The 12514-nt window shown below is 47.0% G+C and overlaps 1 protein-coding gene across 1 annotated transcript in view; it reads right to left on the bottom strand.

The window, feature by feature from the left end:
• Positions 1-12335, bottom strand: part of PA2G4 (proliferation-associated 2G4) — a 39542-nt gene extending 27207 nt beyond the window's left edge. Inside the window, exons 1-2 of the mRNA XM_074533941.1 lie at positions 12176-12335; positions 4805-4933 (exon numbers count right to left, since the gene is read on the bottom strand). Of these exons, the coding sequence (XP_074390042.1) occupies positions 4805-4933; positions 12176-12263 (217 nt within the window). The 5' untranslated portion in view covers positions 12264-12335. The remainder of the gene's footprint in view (positions 1-4804; positions 4934-12175) is intronic.
• Between the last annotated feature and the right edge of the window lie 179 nt (positions 12336-12514).

A 12514-nucleotide genomic window follows, 5' to 3' on the forward strand; every position in this document is an offset into this window, starting at 1 on the left:
TCCCCATTTGGGGACCTTAAATCCTCATTTGGGGACCTTAAATCTTCATTTGGGGACCTTAAATCCCCATTTGGGGACCTTAAATCCCCATTTGGGGACTTTAAATCCTCATTTGGGGACCTTAAATCTTCATTTGGGGACCTTAAATCCTCATTTTGGGACCTTAAATCTTCATTTGGGGACCTTAAATCCCCATTTGGGGACCTTAAATCCCCATTTGGGGACTTTAAATCCTCATTTGGGGACCTTAAATCTTCATTTGGGGACCTTAAATCCTCATTTGGGGACCTTAAATCCTCATTTGGGGACCTTAAATCCTCATTTGGGGACCTTAAATCCCCATTTGGGGACCTTAAATCCCCATTTGGGGACTTTAAATCCTCATTTGGGGACCTTAAATCTTCATTTGGGGACCTTAAATCCTCATTTTGGGACCTTAAATTCCCATTTGGGGACCTTAAATTCCCATTTGGGGACCTTAAATCTCCATTTGGGGACCTTAAATCCCCATTTGGGGACCTTAAATCTCCATTTGGGGACCTTAAATTCCCATTTTTGGACTTTAAATCCCCATTTTAGGACCTTAAATCTCCATTTGGGGACATTAAATCTCCATCCCAGCCTGGCCTGGGTCACTCAAATTCCATTCTGGAACCTTCCAGGGTGGAATTTCTTCCCAATATTCCACCTAAATCTACTCCCAGAACCTCAAATTTTGGGATTTGGGGACCTTAAATCCCCATTTGGGGTCTTTAAATCTCCATTTGGGGACCTTAAATCCTCATTTGGGGACCTTAAATTCCCATTTGGGGACCTTAAATCTCCATTTGGGGACTTTAAATCCTCATTTTAGGACTTTAAATCCCCATTTGGGGACCTTAAATCCCCATTTGGGGTCTTTAAATCCTCATTTGGGGACCTTAAATCCTCATTTGGGGACCTTAAATCTCCATTTGGGGACCTTAAATCCCCATTTGGGGTCCTTAAATCTCCATTTGGGGACCTTAAATTCCCATTTGGGGACCTTAAATCTCCATTTGGGGACTTTAAATCCCCATTTGGGGTCTTTAAATCCCCATTTTAGGACGTTAAATCCTCATTTGGGGACCTTAAATCCTCATTTTGGGGACCTTAAATCTCCATTTGGGGACCTTAAATCCTCATTTTGGGGACCTTAAATCTCCATTTGGGGACCTTAAATCTCCATTTGGGGACTTTAAATCTCCATTTGGGGACTTTAAATTCCCATTTGGGGACCTTAAATCCCCATTTGGGGACTTTAAATTCCCATTTAGGGACCTTAAATCCTCATTTGGGGACCTTAAATCCTCATTTGGGAACCTTAAATCCCCATTTGGGGACCTTAAATCCTCATTTGGGGACTTTAAATCCCCATTTGAGGACTTTAAATTTCCATTTGAGGAACTTAAATCCTCATTTGGGGACTTTAAATCCTCATTTGGGGACTTTAAATCTCCATTTGGGGACCTTAAATCTCCATTTGGGGACCTTAAATCTCCATTTGGGGACCTTAAATCCCCATTTAGGGACTTTAAATTCCCATCTGAGGACTTTAAATCCTCATTTGGGGACCTTAAATCCCCATTTGGGGACCTTAAATCCTCATTTGGGGACCTTAAATCCCCATTTGGGGACCTTAAATCTCCATTTGGGGACCTTAAATCCTCATTTGGGGACCTTAAATCCCCATTTGGGGACCTTAAATCTCCATTTGGGGACCTTAAATCCTCATTTGGGGACCTTAAATTCCCATTTGGGGACCTTAAATCTCCATTTGGGGACTTTAAATCTCCATTTGGGGACCTTAAATTCCCATTGGTGACCTTAAATCCCCATTTGGGGACTTTAAATCTCCATTTGAGGACTTTAAATTCCCATTTGGGGACCTTAAATTCCCATTTGGGGACCTTAAATCTCCATTTGGGGACCTTAAATCCTCATTTGGGGTCTTTAAATCTCCATTTGGGGACTTTAAATCTCCATTTGGGGACCTTAAATTCCCATTTGGGGACCTTAAATCTCCATTTGGGGACCTTAAATTCCCATTTTAGGACCTTAAATCTCCATTCCACCCTCCTGGGACCCCTTTTCCCATCCCAACCCAGCCTGGGTCACTCAAATTCCATTCTGGAACATTCCAGAGAGGAATTTCTTCAGATATCCCACCTAAATCTACTCCCAGAACCTCAAATTTTGGGATTTGGGGACCTTAAATCCCCATTTGGGGACCTTAAATCCTCATTTGGGGACCTTAAATCCCCATTTGGGGAATTTAAATTCCCATTTGGGGACCTTAAATCCTCATTTGGGGACCTTAAATTCCCATTTTAGGACTTTAAATCTCCATTTGGGGACATTAAATCTCCATTTGGGGACCTTAAATTCCCATTTGGGGACTTTAAATCTCCATTTGGGGACCTTAAATCTCCATTTGGGGACCTTAAATTCCCATTTCAGGACTTTAAATCCCCATTTGGGGAACTTAAATCTCCATTTGGGGATCTTAAATTCACATTTTAGGACTTTAAATCCCCATTTGGGGACCTTAAATCTCCATTTAGGGACCTTAAATCCCAATTTGAGGACCTTAAATTCCCATTTGGGGACTTTAAATTCCCATTTGGGGTCTTTAAATCTCCATTTGGGGACCTTAAATCCCCATTTGGGGACTTTAAATCCCAATTCGGGACCTTAAATTCCCATTTGGGGACCTAAAATCCTCATTTGGGGACCTTAAATCTCCATTTGGGGACTTTAAATCTCCATTTGGGGTCTTTAAATTCCCATTTGGGGACCTTAAATCCCCATTTTAGGACTTTAAATCTTCATTTGGGGACCTTAAATCCCCATTTCAGGACTTTAAATCCCCATTTGGGGACCTTAAATCTCCATTTGAGGACCTTAAATTCCCATTTGGGGACCTTAAATCTCCCTTTGGGGACCTTAAATCTCCATTTGGGGACTTTAAATTCCCATTTGGGGACCTTAAATCCTCATTTGGGGACATTAAATCTCAATTCCACCCTCTTGGGACCCCTTTCCCCATCCCAACCCAGCCTGGGTCAATCAAATTCCATTCTGGAACATTCCAGAGAGGAATTTCTTCCCAATATTCCCCCTAAATCTCCTTCCAGAACCTCAAATTTTGGGATTTGGGGACCTTAAATCTCCATTTGGGGACCTTAAATCTCCATCCCAGCCTGGCCTGGGTCACTCAAATTCCATTCTGGAACATTCCAGAGAGGAATTTCTTCAGATATCCCACCTAAATCTACTCCCAGAACCTCAAATTTTGGGATTTTGGGGTCTTTAAATCTCCATTCCACCTTCTAGGGACAACTTCACCCATCCCAGCCTGGCCTGGGTCACTCACAGGGATGGGAAATCCATTCCAGTGACTTCCAGCACCTCCAATTTTGGGATTTTGGGGACCTTAAATCTCCATTTGGGGACCTTAAATTCCCATTTGGGGACCTTAAATCTCCATTTGGGGTCCTTAAATCCTCATTTGGGACCTTAAATCTCCATTCCACCCTTTTGGGGCAACTTCACCCATCCCAACCCAGCCTGGGTCACTCAAATTCCATTCTGGAACATTCCAGGGAGGAATTTCTTCCCAATATTCCACCTAAATCTACTCCCAGAACCTCAAATTTTGGGATTTGGGGACCTTAAAGTCCCATTTGGGGTCTTTAAATCTCCATTTGGGGTCCTTAAATTCCCATTTGAGGCCCTTAAATCCCCATTTGGGGACCTTAAATCCTCATTTGGAGACTTTAAATCCTCATTTGGGGACCTTAAATCCTCATTTAGGGACCTTAAATCTCCATTTGGGGACCTTAAATCTCCATTTGAGGACTTTAAATCCCCATTTGGGGACCTTAAATCCTCATTTGGGGACCTTAAATTCCCATTTTAGGACTTTAAATCCTCATTTGAGGACCTTAAATCCTCATTTGGGGACCTTAAATCCCCATTTGGGGACTTTAAATCCCAATTTGGGGACCTTAAATCTCCATTTGGGGTCTTTAAATCCTCATTTGGGGACCTTAAATCCCCATTTGGGGACTTTAAATCCTCATTTGGGGACCTTAAATCTCCATTTGAGGACTTTAAATTCCCATTTGGGCACCTTAAATTCCCATTTGGGGACCTTAAATCCCCATTTGGGGACCTTAAATTCCCATTTGGGGACCTTAAATCTCCATTTGGGGACCTTAAATCTCCATTTGGGGACCTTAAATTCCCATTTGGGGACCTTAAATTCCCATTTGGGGACCTTAAATTCCCATTTTAGGACCTTAAATCTCCATTCCACCCTTTTGGGACAACTTTCCCCATCCCAACCCAGCCTGGGTCACTCAAATTCCATTCTGGAACCTTCCAGAGAGGAATTTCTTCCCAATATTCCACCTAAATCTCCTTCCAGAACCTCAAATTTTGGGATTTGGGGGACCTTAAATCCCCATTTGGAGACCTTAAATCTCCATTTGGGGACCTTAAATCCTCATTTGGGGACTTTAAATCCTCATTTGGGGACCTCAAATCTCCATTTGGGGACCATAAATTCCCATTTGGGGACCTTAAATCTCCATTTGGGGACCTTAAATCCTCATTTGGGGACCTTAAATTCCCATTTGGGGACCTTAAATCCCCATTTGGGGACCTTAAATCCCCATTCCACCCAGTATCCCCAACCCTCCCACACGGAATTATTGGAATAACCAATGGATTTGGGGTTAAAATCCCAAGAGGAAACCCAAGGAATTTGTGATTCCCTCACCTTTCTTCATTTCCTTTTCCTTCTTGAAGATCTTGCCCGTCTCCTCCATGATCAGGGCGTCGCCCTTCTCGCACAGGCACAGCACGGAGGCGCCGGCGGCCGCGGCCTCCAGCACGGCTCGGAGCACCCCTGGGACCCGAATAAAGAACATTGATGGGGTTTTCATCTGTTTGTGGGGGTCCCATCCATTTTTTCCACCCATTTATGGGGTTATCATCCATTTTTCCCATCCATTTTATGGGGTTCCTATCCATTTCTTCCATCCATTCCATGGGGTTTCCATCCATTTATGGGATTTTCATCAATTTATGCGGTTCCCACCCATTTTTTTCCATCCATTTATGGGATTTTCATCCATTTATCCATCCATTTATGGGGTTCCCACTCATTTTATAGGGTTCCTATCCATTTCTTCCATCCATTTATGGGGTTCCCATCCATTTATGGGGTTCCCATCCATTTTTTTCCATCTATTTATGGGATTTTCATCCATTTTTTCCATCCATTTATGGGGTTCCCACCCATTTATGGGGTTCCCACCAATTCCATGGGATTTCCATCCATTTATGGGGTTTCCACCCATTTACGGGGTTCCCATCCATTTTTCCCATCCATTTTATGAGGTTCCTATCCATTTCTTCCATCCATTCCATGGGGTTCCCATCTATTTTTTCCACCCATTCCATGGGGTTCCCACCCATTTATGGGGTTCCCATCCATTTTTTCCATCCATTTATGGGGTTCCCATCCATTTATGGGATTCCCACCCATTTAATGGGATTCCCATCCTTTTATGGGGTTCCCATCCATTCCATGGGGTTTCCATCCATTTATGGGATTCCCATTCATTTTTTTCCATCCATTTATGGGGTTATCATCCATTTCTTCCACCCATTCCATGGGGTTCCCATCCATTTTATGGGGTTCCCATCTATTTATGGGGTTCCCACACATTTATGGGGTTCCCACACATTTATGGGGTTTCCACCAATTTTATGGGGTTCCCATCTATTTTATGGGGTTCCCATCCATTTATGGGGTTCCCATCCATTCCATGGGGTTCCCATCCATTTATGGGGTTCCCATCCATTTATGGGGTTCCCATCCATTTTTCCCATCCACTTTATGGGGTTCCCATCCATTCCATGGGGTTCCCATCCATTTATGAGGTTTCCACCAATTTAATGGGGTTCCCATCCATTTATGGGGTCCCCATCCATTTATTCCATCCATTTATGGGGTTCCCATCCATTTATGGGGTCCCCATCCATTTTTCCCACCCATTTATGGGGTTCCCATCCCTTCCATGCCTCCACAACCCCAAACCCCAACACCTCAAATCCCATTCCCGACCTTTCCCACACCCAGGAAATCCCAAAATTTCATTTTCACTCCTTTTTAACATTTCCATTCCTTCCTATATATCCCATCTATATAAATAATCTATATAAATAAATACATAAATATATTTATAAATATAAATAAATAAATCTATATAAATAAATATAAATTAATCTGATTTTTTTCCTTTTTTTTTTTTGGGAAGAGGGAAATTCCAAATTCCATCAGGAGGAGTCAGAACCCACGGAACAGGTTTGGGAATGACCGGGACACATCAAAATCCCAATTTTCCAAGGAATTTTCAGGAACAGGTTTGGGAATGACCGGGACACATCAAAATCCCAATTTTCCAAGGAATTTTCAGGAACAGGTTTGGGAATGACCGGGACACATCAAAATCCCAATTTTCCAAGGAATTTTCAGGAACAGGTTTGGGAATGACCGGGACACATCAAAATCCCAATTTTCCAAGGAATTTTCAGGAACAGGTTTGGGAATGACCGGGACACATCAAAATCCCAATTTTCCAAGGAATTTTCAGGAACAGGGTCCCAATTTTCCAAGGAATTTTCAGGAACAGGGTCCCAATTTTCCAAGGAATCCACAGGAACAGGTTTGGGAATGACCAGGACACATCAAAATCCCAATTTTCCAAGGAATTTTCAGGAACAGGTTTGGGAATGACCAGGACACATCAAAATCCCAATTTTCCAAGGAATTTTCAGGAACAGGGTCCCAATTTTCCAAGGAATTTTCAGGAACAGGTTTGGGAATGACCTGGACACATCAAAATCCCAATTTTCCAAGGAATTTTCAGGAACAGGTTTGGGAATGACCAGGACACATCAAAATCCCAATTTTCCAAGGAATTTTCAGGAACAGGTTTGGGAATGACCGGGACACATCAAAATCCCAATTTTCCAAGGAATTTTCAGGAACAGGGTCCCAATTTTCCAAGGAATTTTCAGGAAAAGGTTTGGGAATGACCTGGACACATCAAAATCCCAATTTTCCAAGGAATTTTCAGGAACAGGGTCCCAATTTTCCAAGGAATTTTCAGGAAAAGGTTTGGGAATGACCGGGACACATCAAAATCCCAATTTTCCAAGGAATTTTCAGGAACAGGGTCCCAATTTTCCAAGGAATTTTCAGGAACAGGGTCCCAATTTTCCAAGGAATTTTCAGGAACAGGTTTGGGAATGACTGAAACACATCAAAATCCCAATTTTCCAAGGAATTTCCAGGAACAGGTTTGGGAATGACTGGGACACATCAAAATCCCAATTTTCCAAGGAATTTTCAGGAACAGGTTTGGGAATGACCGGAACACCTCAAAATCCCAATTTTCCAAGGAATTTTCAGGAACAGGGTCCCAATTTTCCAAGGAATTTTCAGGAACAGGTTTGGGAATGACCGGGACACATCAAAATCCCAATTTTCCAAGGAATTTTCAGGAACAGGTTTGGGAATGACCGGGACACATCAAAATCCCAATTTTCCAAGGAATTTTCAGGAACAGGTTTGGGAATGACCTGGACACATCAAAGGCCCTGGGGTGTTTGGGGAACGCTCCATTCCCAAAGTTTTCAGATTTATTTTCCTAAAATAAATTATTCCCAAAAGAATCCAGCAGGAATTGCAGCTGGCCCCGGATCCCATCCAGCTTCCAATGCTGATCCCAAAATATTTGGATATCCCAAAATGTTCTGGGATCCTGGAATTGGGATTCCTAAAATATTCTGGGATCCTGGAATGGGATTCCCAAATATTCTGGGATGCTGGAATGGGATCCTAAAATATTCTGGGATCTTGGAAAGGGATCCCAAAATATTCTGGGGTCTTGGAATGGGATTTCTAAAATATTCTGGGATCCTGGAATTGGGATTCCAAAATATTTTGGGATCCCAAAATGTTCTGGGGTCCTGGAATGGGATCCTAAAATATTCAGGGATCCTGGAATTGGGATTCCAAAATATTCTGGGGTCCCAAAATATTCTGGGATCCTGCAGTGGGATCCCAAAATGTTCTGGGATCTTGGAAAGGGATTCCCAAATATTTTGGGATTCTGGAATTGGATCCTAAAATATTCTGGGATGCTGGAATTGGGATTCCTAAATATTCTGGGGTCCCAAAATGTCCTGGAACAGGACCCCCAAAATGTTCTGGGGTCCTGGAATGGGATCCCTAAAATATTCTGGGATCTTAGAATTGGATCCTAAAATATTCTGGGATCTTGGAAAGAGATTCCTAAATTTTTGGGGATTCTGGAATTGGATCCCAAAATATTCTGGGATCCTGGAATGGGATTCCCAAATATTTTGGAATTCTGGAATTGGATCCCAAAATATTCTGGGATCCCAAAATGTTCTGGGATCCTGGAAAGGGATTTCTAAAATATTCTGGGATCCTGACTAGGATTCCTAAAATATTCTGGAATGCTGGAATGGGATCCCAAAATATTCTGGGATTTTGGAATTGGATCCCAAAACATTCTGGGATTCAGGAATTGGATCCCAAAACATTCTGGGGTTTTGGAATTGGATCCCAAAACCTTCTGGGATTTTGGAATTGGATCCTAAAATATTTTGGGATTTTGGAATTGGATCCCAAAACCTTCTGGGATTTTGGAGTTGGATCCCAAAACATTCTGGGATTCAGGAATTGGATCCCAAAACATTCTGGGGTTTTGGAATTGGATCCCAAAACCTTCTGGGGTTTTGGAATTGGATCCCAAAATATTTTGGGATTTTGGAATTGGATCCTAAAATATTCTGGGATTTGGGAAAGGGATCCCAAAACTTTCTGGGACTTTGGAATTGGATCCCAAAACCTTCTGGGATTTTGGAATTGGACCCTAAAATATTTTGGGGTTTTGGAATTGGATCCCAAAATATTCTGGGATTTTGGAATTGGATCCTAAAATATTCTGGGCACCATCACCTGTGTGAGGCCTTCAGATCCCAACACTTTTCCATGGGAAAGTTGGGAATATTTCAAAGCCAGGATAAAACATTGCTGATAAAAGCCAGCAGGACACGGAGGGAAAATAAAACAAACAGGGAGAGGGAAAAAAAATAAAATAATAAAAAAAAAATGAGATAAAGGGGGAAAAAACTCAGAACATTCCAAGGAATCAGAGGAACAAAAATAATTTTAAAAAAAGGAGATAAAGGGGAAAAACCCTCAGAACATTCCAAGGAATCCGATGAGAGGAACTCCTGGAATTTTTCTCTCCTTCCCATCGTTTTTTAGGGAGTTAAGGAATTTTTTATCCCTAAAATACAACAGCTGGCAGGGGTTTTTTTGCAGGATTTTTTGTGTGTGTGTTTGCTTTTTTGGGGTTTTTTTTGGGATTTTTGGGGGTTTTTTTTACCTTTTTTTGTGCATGTGTTTGCTCTTTTTGTGGGGTTTTTTTGTGAGTTTTTTGGGGATTTTTTTTTTACCTTTTTTGTGCGTGTGTTTGCTCTTTTTGTGGGGTTTTTTAATGAGTTTTTTAGGGATTTTTTTTTACCTTTTTTGTGTGTGTGTTTGCTCTTTTTGTGGGGTTTTTTGTGGGGTTTTTTGGGGTTTTTCTTGGGGTTTTTTTGGGGGTTATTTTTTACCTTTTATGTGTGTGTGTTTGCTCTTTTTGTGGGGTTTTTTTGGGATTTTTGGGGGTTTTTTTGCAGGATTTTTTTTGTGTGTATTTGCTCTTTTTGTGGGGTTTTTTGTGGGGTTTTTTGAGGATTTTTAGGGGTTTTTTTTACCTTTTTTGTGTGTGTGTTTGCTCTTTTTGTGGGGTTTTTTGTGGTTTTTTTTGGGGTTTTTTTGGGGGGATTTTTTGGGGATTTTTTGGGGATTTTTTGGGGATTTTTTGGGATTTTTTTTACCTTTTCTCTGCGTGTTTGCTCTTCCCAACCTGCTCGGAGCTGCCTTTTCCCCCGGGGGAGGGAGGCGGCCAAACTTCCGCGGCTCCTCCATTCCCTCCCTTCCCGAAGGGAATCCCGGGAGCACCGGGGGAGCCCCGCGGAACCGGTCCGGGCGGCTCCCGGCGCCGGGACACCGGCAACGGCCGGGAAAGGGGGGAAAATAAAACCGGGAGAGGAAAGGAAAGGAAAGGAGGGGAGCCCCGGTACCGGGACCCCATTGCCAGAACCGGACCCTGTTCCTGGGACAGGACCCCCGGTACCGGGGCTGGTTATTGGGACAGGACCCCCAGACCGGTTCGGGATCCCGTACCCGGGCCTGGACCCCAGTTCTGACCGGGGCTGAATCCACATTACCGGGACAGAACCCCCAGACCGGTTCGGGACCCCATTGCCAGAACCGGACCCTGTTCCTGGGACAGGAACCCCGTTACCGGGGCTGGATCCACATTACCGGGACAGAACCCCCAGACCGGTTCGGGACCCCATTCCCAGAACCGGACCCCCGTTACCGGGGCTGGATAAACCTTATTGGAACAGGATCCCCAGACCAGTTCGGGACCCCGTTCCCGGGACTGGACCCCCGTTCTGACCGGGACTGGATCCACATTACCGGGACAGGACCCCCAGACCGGTTCGGGACCTCATTGCCAGAACCGGACCCTGTTCCTGGGACAGGACCCCCGGTACCGGGGCTGGATAAACATTACCGGGACATTACCAGTTCGGGACCCCGTTCCCGGGACTGAACACCGGTTCTGACCGGGACTGGATCCACATTACCGGGACAGAACCCCCAGACCGGTTCGGGACCCCATTCCCAGAACCGGACCCCCGTTACCGGGGCTGGATAAACATTATTGGAACAGAACCCCCAGACCGGTTCAGGATCCTGTACCCGGGGCTGGATCCCATTCCCAGAACCGGGCGCTGTTCTAACCGGGACAGGACCCCCGTTCTAACCGGGACAGGACCCCCGTTCTCGGGGCTGGATCCACATTACCGGGACAGGACTCCCAGACCGGTTCGGGACCCAATTTCCAGAACCGGACCCTGTTCCCAGAACCGGAGCCCCGTTCTTAGCACAGGACCCCCAGACCGGCTCGGGACCCAATTTCCAGAACCGGAGCCCCGTTCCCGGGACAGAACCCCCATCCTGACCGGGGTTGGATCCACATTACCGGGACAGGAGCCCCAGACCGGTTCGGTACCCCATTCCCAGAACCGGAGCCCTGCTCCCAGAACCGGACCCTCATTCCCAGTAAGGGATCCCGTTCCCAGAACCGGAGCCCCTTCCAGGGCCAGGACCTCCAGACCGGTTCCGTATCCCATTCCCAGAACCGGACCCTCATTCCCATTACAGGATCCCCAGACCGGTTCGGGATCCCATTCCCAGAACCGGGACCCCAGACCGGTTCCGTACCCCATTCCCAGAACCGGACCCTCATTCCCAGTACCGGATCCCCAGACCGGTTCCGTACTCCATTCCCAGAACCGGACCCTCATTTCCAGAACCGGATCCCCAGACCGGTTCCGTACCCCATTCCCAGAACCGGACCCCCAGACCGGTTCCGTACCCCATTCCCAGACCCGGAGCCCCCATTCCCAGCACAGCCCCGCTCCCGGTGCAGCCCCGTTCCCTCCAGGCCCCCCCACCTGCGGCTCCCCCGCTCCCGTCCCATTCCCGCCGCCACCTCGGTGCTCTCCCCCCCTTCACCGGTACCGGAGATGGACCGGGTGGGGGTCACACATGAACAAAAGCGGCACCGGCGGGGTTTGGAGCACCGGGGGGGAGCGGCAGGCCCGGCCCCGCTCCCCCGGTGCACGTGGGGCGCGGTACCACGTGCCGGCAGCGGCGGCGGCCGCCGTGCTGGGCCGGGCCCCGCCAGCACCGGGAGCACCGGGAGCTTCCCGCCGTACCGGGGGGTGGAGCGGGGGGGGTCACACCGGCACAGCCGCCCCCCAGCCCCAAACAGCGCTCCCCAACCCGGGGGTCTCACACTCGGGGGGGGGTCTCACCCTCAGGCCCGGCCTGGCCGCTCTCTCCCCCCACCCCCTCTCTCAGCGCTTTCCCCTCAGCGCTTCCCCCTCAGCGCCCCCCCCCCGGCCGCGGCCCAGCACTCACGGTTGGCGATGTCCCCCCCCATCTTGTACTTGGTGACCACCAGGTCCTCGGCGATGGTGAGCTCGCTGGCCTCCTCCTCGCCCGACATGGTGGGAGCCCCGCCGAGCCCCCCCCCGGAGCCCCTCCGGGCCTGCTCGAGCTTCCCCCCCCCCCCCGCCCGGCGCTGAGGGAGCCCCCGGGACCGCGAGCCGGAGGCGCGAGCAGGGCAGAGCGCGGGCTCCGTGCGCGGCACGCTGGGAACGCGAGTCCTCCCCGCCCCCCCGGACTACAACTCCCGGCGGCCCCCGCGCGAGGCGCGCCGGATGAGGGTGGGGCGTGCGCCGCCCCGCCCCTGCGGAC

This window comes from Zonotrichia albicollis, unplaced genomic scaffold, assembly GCF_047830755.1.
Source record: "Zonotrichia albicollis isolate bZonAlb1 unplaced genomic scaffold, bZonAlb1.hap1 Scaffold_177, whole genome shotgun sequence".
NCBI lineage: Eukaryota > Metazoa > Chordata > Aves > Passeriformes > Passerellidae > Zonotrichia > Zonotrichia albicollis.